The 20,428-nt window shown below is 39.1% G+C and overlaps 3 protein-coding genes across 5 annotated transcripts; 2 read left to right on the top strand and 1 right to left on the bottom strand.

Moving 5' to 3' along the window:
• Positions 1-123: 123 nt before the first annotated feature.
• On the top strand, positions 124-3,981 carry dnal1 (dynein, axonemal, light chain 1). Its single transcript, XM_077731166.1, has 8 exons — positions 124-278; positions 385-423; positions 706-815; positions 935-990; positions 1,063-1,118; positions 1,272-1,398; positions 1,501-1,641; positions 3,632-3,981. Exons 1-8 carry the CDS (start codon positions 273-275, stop codon positions 3,673-3,675), a joined length of 579 nt encoding a protein of 192 aa, XP_077587292.1. The 5' UTR covers positions 124-272; the 3' UTR covers positions 3,676-3,981.
• Positions 3,982-4,705: 724 nt separating this feature from the next.
• On the top strand, positions 4,706-17,753 carry tedc1 (tubulin epsilon and delta complex 1). 3 transcript variants are annotated; one of them, XR_013328383.1, is made up of 9 exons: positions 4,706-4,909; positions 5,507-5,588; positions 5,685-5,890; positions 6,387-6,524; positions 7,358-7,417; positions 7,562-7,648; positions 7,722-7,868; positions 11,811-11,911; positions 16,989-17,753. XR_013328383.1 is itself a non-coding variant. In XM_077731616.1 (8 exons), the coding sequence occupies exons 1-8, from the start codon at positions 4,772-4,774 to the stop codon at positions 11,835-11,837; spliced, it is 885 nt and encodes a 294-aa protein (XP_077587742.1). In that variant the 5' UTR covers positions 4,706-4,771; the 3' UTR covers positions 11,838-12,126. The 3 variants fall into 3 exon arrangements, 2 of the variants coding, with proteins under 2 accessions (XP_077587742.1, XP_077587741.1); XM_077731616.1 differs by lacking the exon at positions 16,989-17,753 and having other exon boundaries at positions 11,811-12,126; XM_077731615.1 differs by lacking the exons at positions 11,811-11,911; positions 16,989-17,753 and adding an exon at positions 8,296-10,602.
• rin3 (Ras and Rab interactor 3) lies at positions 9,119-20,021 on the bottom strand. Its single transcript, XM_077731617.1, has 14 exons — positions 19,634-20,021; positions 17,588-18,050; positions 16,964-17,075; positions 16,514-16,586; positions 15,974-16,065; positions 14,129-15,116; positions 13,355-13,529; positions 13,094-13,265; positions 12,009-12,130; positions 11,739-11,925; positions 10,664-10,795; positions 10,406-10,572; positions 9,950-10,064; positions 9,119-9,673 (listed from the first exon to the last, which is right to left on the bottom strand). Exons 1-14 carry the CDS (start codon positions 19,666-19,668, stop codon positions 9,402-9,404), a joined length of 3,105 nt encoding a protein of 1,034 aa, XP_077587743.1. The 5' UTR covers positions 19,669-20,021; the 3' UTR covers positions 9,119-9,401.
• Positions 20,022-20,428: the final 407 nt, after the last annotated feature.

Here is a 20,428-nt window from a genome sequence, read left to right as displayed (position 1 = left end):
TGGTGAAGTTGAAAAAGGTTGATTCACTGTGACAACCCCTCATAGGGCAAGCTGAAAGTGTAGTAGTACTAGATGTTGACGTATGAAAACATGGGTATTTTCGGAATGCTTTCAAGTTTTGTTCGTCTTTAATGTGCATCTAACCATGCTATTTCAGAGATGACATAATAAAGCTTTTGGGAAAAGCGTTATCCTCAGACGGACAAAGTGGGTGGTAACTGCGGCGTGCTTGTTTACTATTGTTGTCATAGCAACCACAGTGTCCTCTTGAAATGGCGGTAAGTAATTATTTTGGTATTTCTGTCTATCAGAAAATTAGGCCACCTCAAAATATATTATTTAAGTATTTAGCTTAGTTATTTCCTTCTTTGGGTCGTGTTTCAGGGTAAAGGAACAACAATAAAGGAAGCTCTGGCTAGATGGGTGAGTGACATATGCCAAACCTTTAAAAAAAATACAGTGGCAATATTTTTTAACTTGACTCTTCCTTGCTAAGAAATCCATCTTATGCTGCTTTATGTATGAGCAAAACCAGTACCAAAACACATTAAATACAGCAGGAATGCTGGAATTGCTGTTTTGGTCCTTGTTTTGATGGTACAGAAATCATGATATTCTGATTTCCTAGAAAGGTTTGAAAGTGTTGTGAAATATAAACTAATAGTGATGGAAATATAAGTTCCTTGTGTTTTTCTGCATATTCAGGAGGAGAAAACTGGAGAAAAAAGTGGAGAGGCTAAAGTTATAAGGCTCTATGGTCAAATTCCCCCGATTGAAAAGTTAGATAACGCGCTTAGCAAAATCCCCTGTTGCGAGTGAGTCATTTGAAAGATATTCAATATATCTACAATAATTTTGGATGATTATCTGCCTATTCGTCCTTTGTAATGCATATATTCCTAATGTTTTATTATTATTTTTACTGCATTTCCAGAAAGCTGTCCTTGTCCACAAACTGCATCGACAAAATAACCAATTTAGGAGAGCTAAGTAAGGATTTCATTACACGTGAATACATTAAATATTGTGACTTGTCACAGTTTTTTTTCTTTGTTTTTCCAGAAAACCTGAAAATTTTGTCATTGGGTAGAAATAACATTAAGGCCTTCACTGGCTTGGTGAGTGTATACACAATTATATTGTTGCATTTTATAAGTATTTCGTACAAGTCTGTGGTTTCGCGAAGAACTTTTACATGTAGTATTTCTTTTGTTGGTTACACAACGCAGACTAACAATTGCATTCACATTGTGTGTGATTGGATTCCGCAGGATGCAGTTGGTGACACATTAGAAGAATTGTGGATTTCTTACAACCTGATTGAGAAAATGAAGGGTGTTCATCTGATGAAAAAACTAAGGGTTCTCTATATGTCCAATAATCTAGTCAAAGATTGGGGTAATATGTTCACTCAACACAACTGATGTGTGAAAAGTGACACTAAACTGTGTTTATGGAAATTCCTAAAAGTATATATATATTTTTTAATTTTTTTTGTAGGGGAATTTACAAAACTGGCTGATTTACCATGCCTGGTAGACCTGCTTTTTGTAGGAAATCCTCTAGAAGATAAACACACCGCTGAAGGAACTTGGATGGAGGAAGCCACGAAAAGGTTACCCAAACTCACAAAATTGGATGGTAAGTAATACAGAACATAAGATATTATTCATAATCCTACTGCTGGTAATTATGTTCATCAAATTTACATAATTTCAATAAAAACATGGAATGTCGGCAAAAATACAATATGGTTTGTTTTTGACAGAAAACTTTTACAGGGAAGTAAACAACTCCATGCAGAAAAATTAAAAACAGGGATCATTTATACATTGTTTAGGAAGTATAGATTAGTTTTTTCCATCTTTAATCATTTTTTTTAAATACATATTTACATCATGTAGTTTCTTAAACTTATCCCAGTTTTACTAAGATACATTAAGAAAGGAAACCAAAAGTATTGCCCCTAGGCTATTATTAGGAATGATACATCACCAAAATTTTACCGGGCAGTACTAAGCAATACTGTGCCGATGCGCTGCAATACATAGTATATACTTTTCGACATCTAGCTGGTCACTAGTTACCTTATCCAAGATGACCACTAGCTTCGCATGCCACTCTAAAAAATAAAAAAATAAAAACCCTGTCATTCCCACAATAGACTTGTAATTGTGTTCCCCTGATCAGCTGTCTGTTGCAAATTCCATTACGTTTATTACTAATATCAGCCCTCCCATTTCAAATGAATTGGACGTCTAGTGCATTCAACAGTGGCCAATGAGCTAAAAAAAAAATGCTTCCCTGGAAAAGATTCATCCTCTCACCAATTATTTTCTAACGTCCATGCAATTAAAAGCAGGAGGGCTGCAGTGAATTCACATATTTTTTATTTATTTTTTTGCTGATGGGCATCTTAGATTTGACCTCTTGTCGTGTCAATTACATCCAATGAGGTAAAAATAAAATTTGCTGATCTTCTGGCCAAGTTTAAATGCCACCAATCTGTTTACCACTAGCAGACGTTAATCTATTAATAGCGTCAAATGGATTGGACGCCTAGCAAATGAGTTAAGCAGCATCTGAGCAAGGTAATACATATACCATTACTAACTGTGCAGTCATGTGAGTAAGGAGTAATTTAGTACTAAAAGAAAAAATTTATATATTTAAAAAAAACAATTTTTGATCAGGCATTGAACAATACCACACAGCCAGTTGACAGGGATAGGATTATAAACCACCAAACAAAATCGATGCAACACTAATTTCCATTAACTGTGTGACCTGCAGAAATTACATCTAACCTTTAGTTTTCTTTGCTTTTGGAAACTAAAGTTCAATTCATAGTACGCAATGATTTCTTTAAATACCGTATTTTCACGACTATAAGGCGCACCGCATTATAAGGCGCACACTCAATGAATGACATTTTTTCCATATATAAGGCGCACTGTATCATAAGGCGCACTGTATTATAAGGCGCACTGTATTATAAGGCGCACTGTCTATTTTTGAGAAAATGTAAGACTTTTAAGTGCGCCTTATAGTCGTGAAAATAATTGCTATTGACTTCCAGGTATGAAGCACTCACTACACAGTCACCTCTAGAGCCAGCCATTGTTCATGTTTTGGATTTTTTTGTATAAAAGCTTGCAGTGGGGGAGGAGCTTTATAATGGAAGATTTTGTAAACTAAGATGGCATCTGCATATTTAACAGTATTGTTTCAGTTCAGGCGTTTGTGTTTTTTTAATATCCGACAGTGGTGGTTTTTGGTTTTCTGTTTTTTCCATATATAAGGCACACTGGATTATAATGCGCACTGTCTAATTTGGAGAAAATTTAAGACTTTTAAGTGCGCCTTATAGTCGTGAAAATACGGTACACAATATACACAAGCACATACTCCATTCCAGAAGATCTTCCTAAGATGTATTACAATGCTGCTCATCCTGTTATTTCAAGGGGAGTGAAGAAAAAAACCTCCTGGGAAAACCTTACCACTTTGATTCCAGTGCACAATTAAGTTCTAGTCTCACCCACAAGGCACTGAATATCATTTCATGTGCAGTATCCTTGCTTTGTGTAATGGAATGGTAATCGTTAGCCCCCTTTTCTATTGTTTCCAGGTATACCAGTCATTAAACAAGATGCAGGTGGTGATGACGACTGATGTACTGTAGAACTGTCTTGCTGCAAAACTACAAAAGTTCTCTTTGTGGATCATCTTCTTGAAATTTCTTTTTGAAAAATGTAATGTCAAAACAGTTCCTTAGTGCTGTGATACTGTTGCTACCCTTCAAATGGTGTATCCGGTTTAAATGTATTTAAACTACAAAATATTCCCTGAGAAGAAAGTATCTTTCCTGTAAATGTCAATACTCACGGATAGTGTAATTTTTTCAAACTGCTTGGAGCCTCCTAAGAAGTAACACTGTAAAGAGGGTTGGTACAAAATAAAAACTTCATGCTCTACATACTTCAATACTGCTTAACTACCTTGTTGCCTTGACATTTTGTGGAATTAATCATTAAATTTGTCTGACAATACTTTTTTAATCACAAAAGGTGGCACGATGAAAGAGTGGTTAGTACGTCCACTTCAAAATTCTGAGATGAAAGGTTCAATCCAGTGGTCTTAGTGGAGTTGGCATGGTCTCCCCACGCTTGTTTGGGTTTTCTTTGGGTACTCCGGTTTCCTCCCATATTCAAAAAAACCTTCATGGTAGGTCTAACTCTATGAGTGTGTGTGATAATGGTTGTTTGTTTCATTGTGCCCTGTGATTGGCTGGCAACTGATTTGGGGTGCTTACTGGGGATTTCCTGCCCCCTGCCTACTGCCCGAGGTCAGTGGGGATAAGCTCTAGCACCCCTGTGAGGAAAAGCGACATCAAAAAGGAATGGATGAATAATTACAAATGCTATGTCCTTGTTTCTCTGAGTTTTGCATCTATGGTGATATAGAAATTAATCATGACTTCCTGCCCAGTGTGCAGTGTTAAATTTAACAGCATCCTATTGCATACTCAGTACGTCTTAACTCATTATGGGGGTTTGTGTAGCTATCATTTTCTAATTTTTTATCCCTTTATCTATATGAAAGAAGATGAAATAAAACATTCATACTATGTACTGGTGGTAGAAAGTTGTTGTTCTATGGTTGTCCTAAGGAGGGCAGTAATGCCACATAATTCAACTTGCTGAGAGTTTCAAGTAGAGGAAGTCGCCAGTGTCTCATGTTTCATTTGGAGGCTTGTTGCACTCACTGAATGATGCATCGCCACAAAGCGAATGTGGAGATAAAGCAAGTGATTACAACTTTGTGTAAATTAATGGCGTCGACTGGAGTCCTGCACGTGCCTGCGCCGGAGACCTTTAGAAGGACAAAGTTTGCTGAGCACAAAGCGGTAGGTGTCAATACCCTGTTGTAGTACATCCTACCAACAGGTTACTTGTAGTATACTACTTATCTCTTTGGCAGCAAAAGACGGCGCTAGTCATCCAATCCATTATATCTGGGGAAACTGATCGCTGCCCCAGACCAGATTGGTTGGACATCCATCGCCGCCAATGCCAGTAAAGAACCGGGATCATCTCATTCTCTGAACCGCTTTATCCTCATCAGGGTCACAGGGGGTGCTGTACTCTATCCCAGCTGACCTCAGATCAGAGGCAGGGGACACCCCGAATCGGTCGCCAGCCGATCGCAGGGCACGAGGAGACAGAAAAACACGCACACTCACACCCACATCTAGGGGCAATTTAGAGTGTTCAATCAGTGTACCTTGCATGTTTTGGGAATGGGGGAGGAAACCCATAGTACACGGAGGAAACCCACACAGGCCCCGGCAGAACTTGCAAACTCCACACAAGTGGACCGAACCCAGGATCCCAGAGCTAACCACTGGGCTGCCCAAACTGGGATAATACAATGCCAATGTCTATAACTGTTATTGGATTATTGTGCACTCACAATGTACCCTTTTTTGCCCATTATTTTCCAGGAAGAGGAATTCTGGCAGCTGCTAGCCAACATCCTGCAGTCAAAAAATGTGTCCTCTACTGGCTGTACCCAAATGAAAAATGGTCAGTCGTATATATGGGTAGATCTGTTTGATTTATAATCGTCTTCAGTTGATCCAGGACTGACCAAGTTTCCTCTATGGTGTCTATATTTTTTAGTTACTTCAGAGTGCAAGATGCTGGTGAGGACAGGCCTGTGGAAGAGTGGTTATTATGCTGGTTGGTTGTATGATAAGAAGGTGGAAGGAGTCTCAAGCAGGGAACTCCTTTTGGCATTTGGCTGGCTGCTCGCTGCTGGAACACTAGAGGAACTTTTGATCCGGCGAGTACATCAACTGGACAAAACACTACTTCCTCCAGTACTTGTAAGTTCCAATAGATTACAACTCCTCTTGTTTCGCATAATTTAGTTTTTACGCAATCCGTGAAAATTAAATTCACTGAACGTGCACATACAATTTAAGTACCTACATTAAATTTCCAATGTTGGGTATCCAGAGTGATCACAATGGGTTAATCTTATTTAGGTATAATAGTACCTCTACTTACGAATGTCTCTACAAATGATATATTCAAGTTACAAAAGGACTCAAGTGAAAAATGTTTTCTGGATACAAAAGAAATTCCAAATTATGACATGCAAAATTTGAAAAATTACTAAGATACATCAAATGGAGGGATGACACTGTATTAATAAGGTGATATATCCCTAATGCAAGTTCATTTGCTCCCCCTAGTCAAAATAGATAGGAAGTCTAGCATTGGCAATGGTAGCCAATCTTAGTGTGTGCCCTGTAGAGGTACAAGAATAAGTCATAATTCGTTTGTGAAAGGATTGAGACTGTGGTTTGTTTTTTTTAGATTAAATTTGAGATTCCTCGGGAGCCTGTGATTGATTGCACTTCTATTAGACGACTTCAGTGGCTCGTTGGTTCCCTGAGACATCAAGGACGTATACTTCTGTCCATGCAAGATGAGCAAGCCTCATTGTTTCACGCTGTGAGTAAGTTTATACTTTATAATTAGCCAAACACATAATTGAATGAATTTACAGTAATCCCTCGAATATCGTGGTTAATGTGGACCGGACATGGCCATCGAAAATCTGCAAAGTAGGGTCACCCCTATTATAACTTTTTTCTTTCTTTCTTCAATGGTGAGCCATCGTAGCAAGAGTGGCTTCTGCTTATGAGTTTCTACGTGGACTTTCACATTCTCATGCATTTTTAAAACATTGTTATTATTATTTTAATAATTAATGAAGGCAACAAAAAAAACTCGTAGTGAATTCAGGATAAGCGAAGACACGATAATCGAGGGATCACTGTACTGTTGTGTTGTTGAAATCTATTCACCACAGGCTTTCAATAATTACCACTTTGGCACCTGCCTTATCTCGGTTCTCATTTTCTGAACCGCTTTATCCTCATTAGGAGCGCGGGGGGTGCTATAGCCTATCCCAGCTGACTCTGGGCCAGAGACGGGGTACACCCTGAATCGGCAGCAAGCCAATCACAGGGCACATGGAGACAAACAAACATTCACGCTCACACTCCCACCCATACCTAGGGGCAATTTAGAGTCAGCCTACCATGCATGATTTTGGAATGTGGGAGGAAACCGGAGTACCCGGAGGAACTCCATGCACGCCTGGGGAGAACATGCAAACTCCACAAAGATCGACTGACCCTGGATTTGAACCCAGGACCCCAGATCTGTGAGGCTGACGCGCTAACCCCACCTGCTTTATATTATTGACAAATTGAATCAGCTCATTGGAGGAGTGATAGAATTTCCCATACATAAATATATTTCTGTGTTTCATTTTTCAGTTTCTTTCTCTTGGCCAATCATCTCCATCTTCAGGACAGAGCTGTCCTGCACTGAATGAGGTATCATGTACAGAGATTAATGACAGAAATTTAAACCACTGTACTAGTTTTTAATGTCACAGATTCCAGAAATAATAAATTTTCAATGTGACTTGATGATACTTATTGCATCACCTTTTCTTTTCTTCCCTGTGTTTTTTATAGATATGCAACGATGCGCAACGGCTTTCTGAGATCTTTGCATTGTACCTTAAATGGAAGGAGCTGGAGAATGTTTTCTGGACATGGATGGTAAGTTGTACTTAAATATATATAAGTCTAATTTGTTTCGAGGTTATAAGCATGAGTGTCCTTCGTGTTAAAGGACAGTGTGGTGGACTATCATGAAAACGATGCTGTCACGAAGAGGCCTACACACATCACTCGGGGTCGGGGAGATGTCACCTACCACGCTGGGGAACTTGCGTTAGAGAAACTGGATAAAATACTGCTGAGACTGAAAACTTTGGAGGTAAACAGACAGGTGCACAGACATCATTTTGATGCCAGTACTCATTAAGTCAAAGGTCAGTGTAAAAGGCCTGATCACCATTGTGGCCCTGTGAATGCTTACCAGACGCTCTTTTGACAAAAGTGTTTAAAAAAAAATTCTCCTTTGCGATTAGCACTTTAATTTACTGTGACCATTCAGTCATTGTATAGGTCATTCATTTTCTATCACTATCTTTGGTATTTAACCGTAGATAAAGCAACTACTATACTAAAATCAGATTTGTCAAAGTCCTCGCATACAGACGCATTTTAGGCTTATATTTTTAACAGATTTGGAAGTTTGATAAATCTGAAAAAATATTGACAATCTAAAAGGAAAAAAAAAAACATAAAAACCTCAATCTTAAAGATTTAGAAGGAGCACTGTGCTTTTTCCCTACCCTCAGTTGAAAGGAGAGGAGACCGGGAAAATGGATATCAAGGACGGGAAATGGCAATGTCAGGATGGATTGGACATTTGCAGTGACGCACCCCCTCTTAATTCTTTGCCTCCCAGGCTATTAGTCTCTCATCCATACAGAGCTAAACTTTTCACTAGGAAGACAGTCAAGAGAAGCTCAGTCGAAACATTTCAAGGTGCACTTGAAGAGGCAGACGAATTGCCAGTATCTCAGGTTATCGAGCTGCTTACTCATGCTGAGAGACAACTGTTGGACGAGAGGGACATACAGAGTTTGGCCAACAGGATGCAGCTGCAGGAGATGTTTGCCAAACTGCACAAGCTGTTATTGATACCACCATAAACATTTTTTCCTTAGATTTCCTAATGTTTAGTATGCTACAGAATTGTCATCTGGGGATGACTATGGTTAGATCGTGTTTCAATTTTATCAATTATCATGTGAAAAATATAGTATAATGAAGCTCATTAGTGCTCTATGATAAAACACTTTCTATCAACATTGTATATCCCAATGATTAAGTAGGCCACTTCAAGCAAACCACATTTTTGGCTCGCAAATGGTTCCAAATTTGAGAGGATTTACTTTATTAATGGGATTCCATATGCTCTAGCACACGTGTCAAAGTGGCAGTCAGTGGGCCCAATCTGGCCCGCCGCATCATTTTGTGCGGCCCGGGAAGGTAAAGACTCATTCCGGCCACCTTGTGTCACTAAATGCTTATTAAATATTCATTCACTGTTACTATTCAAATGGATTTGAAGCCTTCCCAATTCATATTTGTGGAGAGGTGGGATACAAGCAGGGCTTGTCAGAAGTAGGTTTATTAAAATTGAAATACATTACAACAAAATGGTGATATTGCAGTTACAACAACATATTTTAACACAAAGGAGTTCCAGACCCCATGTTAACTATTTCACACAGCTGACAATTTCTACTATATTTGAACATTGCACAAACAGAAGATGGCATGAACAGAAACAAAAGTCAGGAAATAATTCCTTGCTTTTTTTTTTGTCAAGGCACCAAATCAGAGCAAATTTTATAGATCGCATTCAGCACCAGTGTTGCAGTTATGTGCAAAAAAGTTACCAGCTAATCAGACTTGTTTCTTCTGTTTTAGGCTTTTCAATATTGTCTGCTGAAATGTTTTGGAAAGTACTTTGGGGAGGTGGTCGGGGGGGTGGGATTGAGGGACAGATGCGGCCAGGAGGTGCTTGTTGGATTGGTCCGTGATCTAAGGGGTGATAAATGAAACAATATGCTCCTGGTTGACATTTGTTCTTCACACTCAGTGCCAGTTCTGTAGGGGCCAGTGGCCGACGGACACCATCGTCATGAATGCTGAGCATGTATGAATCTGCAGGATAGAAAATGGTATTTTTTTCCATATAAATACATTTTGTCTAAAATGCAAATGACCATTAGTTGGCATTATGGAAGACATCCAGTATTTTGTGGAATTTTGCTGTTAAGTCCCAGAACCCGCCCACCCCTATTTTTGACTAACAAAAAACCTACTTAAAAAAAACATGTTCTGCATCAAAATCAGTGATGAAACAGAAACTAATCTTAGGGAGTTCTGCTGAACATTTGAGCATTTTTCAATAATGAACTTTAATCACAAGTTACATACCTTGTTCAAAGCGTGTAGCACATTCTTCAATCAGCTGTTGGATCGTGGTTGTCGGAAGGATGCCCAGAGTTTTGGGATTACTTCCGATATCAGGACAGCAAATTGTCAAAAAGTCCTACACAGCACCCAAAGAAACAATTATTAAAATCAATAATATTTATACAGTGGTAATAAAATTGAATGGTTATTATCAAATGACGACCTCCCGTCTACTTTATATTGGGTAACGTAAATTTTGTCCAATAGTCCTTCAAAAAGTTTACGACTTTATTATCAAAGTCGTAATATCACAAATGTATTCATGTGGGCCTATTTTACTTATATCTACCCCTAATACACCGTCTTACATTTGGAAATGCTCCAAAGTACATTTTAATGTGGAGATTTAAAGTTACTTGTACTGTTTATGTACTCGCTTGTACTAGTTAGTGCTTGAGAATATTGGAGTATGTTGACCTGGACAGATCTTTGGCCCGAACATTCCTGGTTGAGTGTACGTCGTCGCTCCCAACGTTGGATGGAATCCTGAACCTCCCTACTTAAATGACGTGGGGCTGTCTTCTGCTGGTCAAATGTCTTAATATGCTCAAGTGCTCCGTATGTGGTTGTCAAATAATATGACCCTACGTATCCATACATAAAATAAAAAAAATATTAAAGGTGTGTCAGATAGTCAAATTGACTTAAAAGGAACATGTCACCAGTGTACTGTACCTTCTCCTATTGTTAGTGCAGGGTTCATCAATTCCATCATATATTCCACATCCAGCAGTAAATCTGACAGATTAGATCTGGCCAAAACATACATCATTACAGGCAGGAAGTCATCAGCGCCATGGGCCCGCCCTATAAAAATAATGCAGATGTTATCACCACATGGGAGGATTGTTGATTTAATTCTGTTTACTTCATAGGGAACATTACACAAAGTGTAAATCCAAAATAAGATTGAACTCTTATGCAGAGTTAGAGGGCACGCATTGAACTCATTGGCGGCCACCGACAGCACTAGATGTCCAATACATCTTGACCTTCCAGTCAAAAGGAATTGAATGTCTATTGTCATCAATGGCAGTCAACAAGATAACAGACACAATTAGAGTGGAAATTTTTGGACGCAACCACATGGTTCCTTTATTACACAGTGAAACTTTATAAACCATATTTTTCAATTCTAGACAGGAGCATATGAATAACATATTGGAGACCGCAAGGTATTACATTAAATTACCACTCCCGGTCAAAATGGATTTGACGTCTAGTGCCGTTAATGACACAGACAAGCATTTTTCAGTCTAAATGAATTGTAAAATTTAGTTAGAACGTGCATGCTTACACTCATACATAGGGGCAATCTAGAGTGTCCAATCAGCCTACCATGCATGTGTTTGGAATGTGGGAGGAAAACGAAGGAAACATGCAAACTGCACACGGGTGGACGTAACGTGGATTAGAACCCAGGACACCAGAGCTGTGAGGCCGACGCGCTAACCTCTCACGTCACCGGGCCACACTTAGTTAATTATAAAAACAAATAATTTGAATCAAAATTGCTCATATACTTAAGTTATTTTAAATGACCTAAAAAGTCACTTTGCATAAAAAGTCTTAAATGTAGAAATGGTATAAAATTATGTATCAAATTTTGAGTTTAGCTCCATGAAAGCGCTAAAGGCCAGAAAAGCCATCTTTGCCGGACTATCACAAACATTAAGATGCATTCATTGTAAATGGTGGTGTTGTGTGTGTAGTAATGAAAACAGTGTTTTCAAAAAGTAGTTTTCCTTACCTGGAGAGCTTATAGACATGGATTCATAGATGATTTTACAGGCCTTCAGCAATATGTCAATTTTCTTTGCAGGGGAATATTCAAGATGCAGATTGCTGAGTTTCACACCAATTTTCTCCATAGCCGAAGCCTCTGGGACAGCGGTGGTGACTCCCAAAGCTGTAGTGGTACTGGTGAGAACTACAGACTAACTCAGAAAAGATTGAGTGAATTAATAGTGCAGTTGAGCATATAATGATTGAAGTGCAGAGCGGAAATATTTTTCTATACCTGGTTCTGTGCCAATTGCTTAAGGTCACCATTACTAGTGTGCAGTTTTTCCAGATTACGGTAAATAGGCTCTCTCAGTGGCTTCAATACGCTCTTACACAGAGCAGCTTCGACTATGGTCTCTACAAAGTCAACGTACAAATAAAACTTTTAGATTGTCTGCAAGGAGACATATTTTACACACCACATGCATTCTGAACTTCTTGCTTTATATGTATATACAGTACACAAAAAATATGATTGGAAACATCTCAGTCAATTTAGTGAAGGGAGCTATGTGCTTTTTAATTTACAACTATACATCCAAAGTGGACGAATTGCTATGAAATTATCATACCTCATGTAGACAATAAGAACTAGAGCAGAGGTGTCAGACTTAGTTTGGTTCAAAGGCAACGTTAATGACAACTAGATCTCATAGGGTTTGGACCAGTTTATTTTTGGCCCAAAAATGTAACTTAGTTCCCGCCATCGACGGTATTAGACGTCCAATCCATTTTGATTGGGGGGAAAATGAACGAATGCTATTGGATTGGACGTCAGTTTCAGCGAATTGCACATCTATCATTGTCAATAGCAGACTGAGTAAATTTTGCGTCACTTTTCTGTTCACTTCTATTTTAGGGTTCTTGCGGGTCACACTTTGGGTCATTTTCCTATTGATTTTAATGGACTTCATGTTCGTTTGTTGGTTCCTGCTGATTTTTGGGCTTTTCCTGGTTACTTCCTGTTGTTTTTTGGGGCATTTTAAAGTTCTTCATTAACTCTGCCATTCAAGGCGCTGTTTTGAAAGCAGGGAGTGGATAACCGAGCGTGACTGTGGAAAGGAAATTGAGCAAAGTGCAGTCGTGAAAACACTTAATCACACAACTCTAAAACTTCAGTTTTTTTGCAGTTGCAAAAATGAAAGCATTCAATTCTGTACATCCGGTATGAATGAGCCATATTGGATTCACTAGCAAGCCATTTCTGGCCCACGGGCTGCACTTTTGACACATCTGAACTAGAGCAAAACCTTTTGCTTATTCTCATATGTCGTTGACACCTGGCAAAGCAAACAATTATGTCCAACCGCAAAATCTTACCCAAATTTTCTTGTGAATACTGATGCTGTGGCTCCAGCATGGCCTGCAACTCCCTACTCTGGAGCAGGTAATTTTTTAACTGAGTCATCATCTGCCTGATCTCCTGCAACAGCTCGGTGGTGGTGGAGTGGTTGCACATGGTCTCAAGGCTGAACGCTTGGTACTCTTTAACCTGCAAATTCCACAATGGAAAAACATTTTAATTGTGTCTTGGCAGTTTTGAAACATGTATACCGTTATATTTCAAGATAACGCATTTACCAGGTTACCAAAATAGCTCAGTGGATCCCTGGCGAGCTCCACTAAGCGTTGTGCGAGGCGACGGTCGTGACTGATGAGGCCAGTAATAACAGTAGACAAGCGGGACCGTGCTTTACCCAAAATGATGGTGGTTGGCGTCCTCTTTATTTTGCCGCCACGGTTTTCCGATGGGTTACTAAAATAAATGTGTACAGTAAATGTAGTTCTTTGATAACTTGTACATGTTTGATAACAGCCACAAGCAAAACAATTGGAAGAATTTCTCTCTCTCTCTCTCTCTCTCTCTCTCTCTCTCTCTCTCTCTCTCTCTCTCTCTCTCTCTCTCTCTCTCTCTCTCTCTCTCTATCTATCTATCTATCTATATATATATATATATATATATATATATAGGCTTAAGATTGAATTCACCACAACAAAATATTGATAACCAATCATTAGAAAGAATGGTAGTACACCGCAAATGGACACTGTAAATGGCACGAGGACACTCAATACAAGCTGACTGGGGAATATTATGTCCGGGAGTATTGTAGGGTTGTGTCCGTGTCTAAAATCAAATATATTATGCAATAGTCAATGATTAACGTTGTTATTGCGTCCAAGAATATGACACTAGATTACAAAAAAATACTATATATATATATATATACATGTATGCTACATCTCCTTATGACCCTTCTGAGGTGAAGCGGTTTGGTAAATGAGTCTGCAGTCTTGAATTAGTTGCCAGCCAATTGTAGGGCACATCCCTTGCATTTATTTAGTTGTACCCACCAATGGATTTGATCCTGGTTCGTCTCTCCTTCGTCTTCAGTGCTGCTGTTAGAACAGGTGTCGGGATCTGTTCCAATCATGGCGCACCCCTGGGGAGAGTAGAGTGAAACGTCTGGCCTTCTTACTGGGGAGGGAGGACCTAGTTTTTTCCCAACATTCTTATTGGCCAACCCACTTTCAGGTCTGTCTGATGGACATGGTTTCTTTCTTGGCTGAGGTATCGGTCGTGAGGGTCCTTTGACTAATAATGGACAGCCAAATTGTTTATCCTTTTCTTTATTCTTGACTGAAATAGTTTCATCCCCTTTCGCCTTCATATTGTCTGTCTTAGCTTCCGCTTGATGTATAGTATTTAATAGTTCATCACCATCATCTAAAAGACATGATTGCTCTTTTAGAGCCTCACATTCTTTTTCAGCTCCCTTCAAAGGTTTTTGGCCGATTTCACAACCATCTGTACTGCTCTTTGAAGAATTGCGTCGGAGAGGAGCAGGAGGTAACGAAGGGTGGGCTTTACTCTGCAGGGGGACAGGAGGCCTTATTGGAGGGGGTGACATCAATGCTGTCTTCCTCTCTGGTTTGTCTCCTCCCCCCACCCTTCCTTCCTCTTTTTTGTCAGCCGCAGGAGAACCATTTTTTTCTAAAGGGGGAGATGAGAAAAGCAAACCCATTCCAGTGCTTGATCCTAGGCTAGGAGGCCTGGGAGGAGGACGTTTAAATTTTGTGTCCTGGTTAGAGTTAGTTTTTATCTGATTTTTGACCTGATTGTTTTCCTTTGGTCGAGATTTGCCATTGAGCAATTTGGTGATTATGCTTTCAGGCGTGTTAATTAGTAGTGGTTTGGATTCTGAAAAATCATTTTGCTGCTTGGTTTCTTCCTTTTCAAACAAAGTCATTGGGTTGATGTACATGTACTCATTTTTGGGACTTTGTTCAAAACCTAGGTCCTGGTTTTTGTTCTTCTGATTAATATCTGATGTCCAAAAGTCTGCAAGAAACACGATAAAATGCAAAATAGTTCAAATACAGACAGGCAGATAATGATCAACTTGTAGAAACTGTGCAAAAATGTAATATAACAATACTGAAAGTGTCAATATGGAAATGTATTGGATACGATATTTGATTGCATCTTGCACAAACACAAATCACCAGAAATGTATTGTTATGAAAAAAAAATGATTTTGCACTATTTCTTGTTGTACTGGTAGATATTTCTCTATTTTGGAAGAGTAACTAGATGGCAGCCAACTTCACGGTTCAAATGGATTGGATTGGATGTCTACTAGTGTTAAGCTCATTGAAAAAGTAGTAGAAAAAAATATATATGTTTTGTATTGATATTAAGTTAAACCCCACAGCCCCAGTGAGGATAAATGGTTGGGATGATGAATGAATATTCAGGTGAAAATTTAACACATGATTTTACAAATTAATTAATTTATTTTCTGTCCTGCTTATCCTTACAAGGATCACAGAGTGTACTGTACCATATCTTAGGGATTAGGTGTGAGACACCCTGAATTGGTTACCAGCCAATCGCAGGACACAAAGAGACAGACAACACGAAACGCTCACACTCATTTCTCAAGGCAATTTAGAGTGTTCAAACAGCCTACCATGCATGTTTTGGGGATGTGGGATGAAACCAGAGTTCCCGAAGAAAACACACACAGAACCAGGAAGAACATGTAAACTCAACTGTCCACTATGAGGCGGGCGCGCTAACTACTACATTTTCTCTGGCATTGACAGTGATAGAAATGAAAAGAAAACTGCGATGGTCGGCATTTGTATCTTTTACAAAGTAAATTATTTATTATCTACAGCAAATTCTGTATTTACCTGTACACATAGCAGAGATGATCTCTAGCTCCTCTTTCTTTGTTGCCAATGAAATGGCTTGGGGTAACTTCAGTTCTGCAGGCAGGATGTCCCTGTTTCAATACAAGAGCAAACAATATTATAGAATGCTATAAAGTGATTGGTTGCTCTATTACCATGACAACTACTTGGCTGGGAGTATGCGGTCACATACAATTTATTTATATACTTATAAACATCACAAAAAATCTATACATAAGGATGAGAGTTAATGTGACTTCAGTGAAATATCTAAATACGCTTCAAACTCTTAACTTCAACAAATTTTATTATAGGTACCTTAATTTAAAAGTAGGGTTCTCATACTTAAATATAAAGAAGAAAATTATACACACTAGACTGGTCGCCAGTCAGCCGTAGGGCTTCACTAAAACAAACTGCATTAAAAACAGCTCACAGTCCATCTATAAACAGCAATTTAATGACTTAATTAGGTTGTGCGTGCTATCGTTTTATTTTTCCCATCGAGTTCATCATGGTGTGTGTTTGTGTGTTTGTTACCTGCTGACACAGTAGAAGGAGATGAGCCTATAGATGTCATCAAAAACCAAAATGGAACCGTCTAAGTGAAGAACTGTGGAAAAAGAATTACTAGTGGGATCTGCTACATTTTTGCTTTAATCCATTATAATTACAATCAATAATAATATACATATTAATATTAATTAAATTGGGGTGGTAGGAAACAAAGAGGGTTTATCCACTTTAAATGGATTAGACATTTCATCCCCTCCCTGTCCTCCATTAAGTAAGAAGGAAAATGCAAAAATATCCTCATTTTTTTCTAAAACGTAGTACTAAATTAAATGTACTAAATTTACAACAAATTATGTACGGCTACTTATACAATTAAATATTATATCTGAATGCAACATTTCAGTATACGTAGAATTTTTTAGATACTTTTTAAATCCTTAGAAACTATATACACATATAAATGCTTGCACATACATGACTTGTGCTGTTTGATTTCCAGGTTATTTACTGCCAACGAGTCCTGGTCCTCAGTCAGCCGAACCGACAGCATCATACCATTTTCCTCTGTGCTGTGAACCAAGAAGACCTGCCAGACATTACAAATTCTGTTAAGGCAAGCCGGACTATGAGGAATATGGCTTTGGGTAAGATTCTTACTTTGTACGTTTGAATTCTGAGTACATACATTAATCTTCGACACCACCTATCCTGGTCAGGGTCGTTGGGTGCTGGAGCCTATCCCAGCTGATTGGCAAGAGGCAGATTACGCCCTAACCCTGGAATCCTATCCCAGCTGATTGGCAAGAGGCTGATTACGCCCTAACCCTGGAATGGTCGCCAGTCAATTCTAGATAATAGTTCAAAAATATAGCTTAAAAAGTAAGACTCCGACCGATTGTTTCTTTCCTTCTTTTGGCGTAATCTGCTGGTGTAAATATTTACAATAGTTTGCCCATCTTCAAACTTGAAGTATAGGTATACCATGTGAACGACAGGAGTTCGGAAATGAAGCAAATACTAGGTAAAATAAGATGAGAAGTCTTACTTCAAAATATCTACATTTTCTGTAAAAAGGAAACATTACTTTGAGTTTCTCACCCCAACATCTTCATCTTTGAGGATGCATGTGATTTGTTCTTGGCTGAGTCCTTTGGTAAGCCATACAGAGCTGCTCCCCATCAACTGGTCAACAAGGCTCAACTTTGGTGTTGAGAGAAGTGGCAAAATCATGGGGGGCGAAGGTAGGCAGGAGGAGAGTGAGGTTGACACCGCCTCGGGTGTGGGTGAAGGGAGAGGAATTAAACAGGGAGTTGGCTCAGTGTTGTCAGAGGACACATTGTGTGGGGTTGGGGAGAGAGGTGGTGGGAGAGATGGAGGAAGTGGGCTAGAGGGGAGAAGAAGAACAGGAGAAGAGACTAAAGGAAGTGACGAAGGAGTGGATGGAGGGAGAGGAGGTCTAGAAGGAGAGGCCTTTGTGATTGGAGGAGGAGGCTTAGGTCGATATGGCCTCAAAGGGGGGAGGGCGGGGTTGTTGTGTGCTCCTGTCCGGTTGTTTGTGTGGCTGCGAAGGACAGGGAGAAGGTCACAAATTCCATACTGGCAAGTTGTCCCGACTTTAGTATGCCTCAGGAGACAACTCCCCTGTGTGTATTGTTTGCTCCTGACCCATTTGATGACAATGAACAATTGTTCTCTTTAGGGAATTTTTTCGATTTGGATCATTGTTTCATCAAAAGAGACTTAGTTTTTAGCCCAAGTGATTACGTACAAGAACTATACATATGGTTAAAATATCTGGCTTGAAGTTTCCTGTCTGAATCAGAATCATATAAAAGTAGTTTACTAACACGCAATAAAGCCATACATCAGATATTAGCTGCCAATGATGTGATGTTAGAAGTCAAATCAATTTTGACTGTGTTCCATTGATATTGGAATTGTGTTGTCTGTGTTTTGTGTGACTGGAGTTGCTATTTTTCATTGGCTTGTATGCATTTGTCATGTATGGTTGTCAGATATGCTTTTGGCTTTTGAATTGGCTTAGTAATCATTTCAAATGAATTAATTACTATTGATATTGGAACAAATTGTGTCGTCTGTGTTCTGTGTGTCTTGAGTTACTATTTTCAATTGTCTCGTATGCATTACTCATGTCCGGTTCTGATTTGAGTCAATCAGCTCATTTTTGCGAAAAAGGGACATTTTCAGGTGGATTGATAGTACTACAATGAAAAATGGAATCCCAAAATGCAGCAATTTAGAGAATATTGGGTGCCATCTGCTGGCCAACATGTACCGTAAAGAACCTATCCCAATTGACTTTTGGGCCGGAGGCGGGTGGCCAGACAATCACAAAGCACGAGGAGACAGACAACAATTCGCACTCACACCTAGGGGCAATTTAGAGTGTCCAACCCACTTACCATGCATGTTTTTGGAATGTGGGAGTAAACTGGACGACATGGAGAAAACCCATTCAGGCCTGGGAAGAACATACAAAATCCACACAGGAACACTTGAACCTAGGACCCCAAAACTGTGAGGCTAACATACTAACCACTCAGTCACTAGGCCGCGAGGGAACTTCAAACATCGATGTAAACAATCCAGCTCATGTAGTTGTGTGTGTACATTACGAAGATTCCTGTCTTCGGCACTGCTCGAATAAATAGCTCTTATGTAGTCAAATAGTGCTTATGAAGTGGACAATGTTCCAATTTCAGGATTTTCATTAGAAAATATTACTGACATTAGTACAGATGACATTGCAACGATTTCTGTCTTTGGCATTGGTCGAAGAAAAGTATCTCTATGGTAGTTAAAAGGCACTTATGGATCAGACAATGTTCCAATATCAGGATTTTCATAACAAAGATGACTGACATTAATACAGATGACTTTACAAATTAGATCAATGGGTAACAGTGTAAAAATGTGATGACGTAAACACATCACTGCTGATCTTTTGCAGCCAATGACCTATTTATTAGTTCGTGAGTCACATCTGTTTTTCCTGCTGTGGACTTCCATCCACCCACCCACATAACTCCCCCTTCTTTCTCTTAAAACACACGTCTGCTATGGCAAAATGCAGCTTCTTAGTCGGATTTTGAAAGAATAGAATCTCAATGTTTTTGGACTCACCCTCTTTCCTGAGAATCAACGCTGTCTTCCATCATAACTTTTGCAGTTGACTGCAAGAGTGCTCAATCACTTTTTCTGTTCTGCTTTCAGCTTCACTCAAATCCCGCCTTCTCTGTGCCTTGCACTCCCCCCCTGATCCTTCCTCTTGTTTATTCAAGAAGGGTCGAAAAAGGCAAAAATAAGGGGAAAATATTAGTCTGCTCTGGCCTTGACTTCCTTAGCTGTTAGAGGAAGTGGCTGTTAAATGTCGTCAAGTTACATCTTTTAGTATTGGCCATATGTTGTGGTTGTTTTTTGTTTAAAAAAAACTGAATGTCTTTTTTAATCAGTTTTTAACCAAGCATTAGTGAAACCATCGGTTATATCGTTCTAATGGTTGTTATTTATTAAGATATATCCATTAAAGTATCTTAGCAATGGCCCTGTTCACCCATTTTATTTGTCCTACATATTCAACAGCTGCTAGTCATGACTCCACCTCGTCTCCTCCCCACTCCTTTAAAGGCTTCCAGATGGATCCAAAGTCCCATTGTGGAATGTAAAACTTCATGTTTCTCTCTCTCTCTCCAACTTCCCTGACACACCCTCTTAATTTCCTCCTGCCTGCTTCCTTTTTGCACTACTTTTCCAGAAAACCTTCCCTCCTACTCTAATCTGGACCTTGAAATCATGTAAAACTGCTATCATAAAGTATTGTACGTCTTGATACTGAAATGTTGTAATGAGATATTTGATTGCAAAAATATCTATACATGTTCGTATATTCACTCAATCGGTTTGCAGCCAATTGCAGGC

Source organism: Stigmatopora nigra, chromosome 13 (assembly GCF_051989575.1).
Source record: "Stigmatopora nigra isolate UIUO_SnigA chromosome 13, RoL_Snig_1.1, whole genome shotgun sequence".
Lineage (NCBI taxonomy): Eukaryota > Metazoa > Chordata > Actinopteri > Syngnathiformes > Syngnathidae > Stigmatopora > Stigmatopora nigra.
The sequence above is the reverse complement of the archived record's forward strand: the minus strand, read 5'-3'. Positions and strand labels throughout refer to the sequence as shown.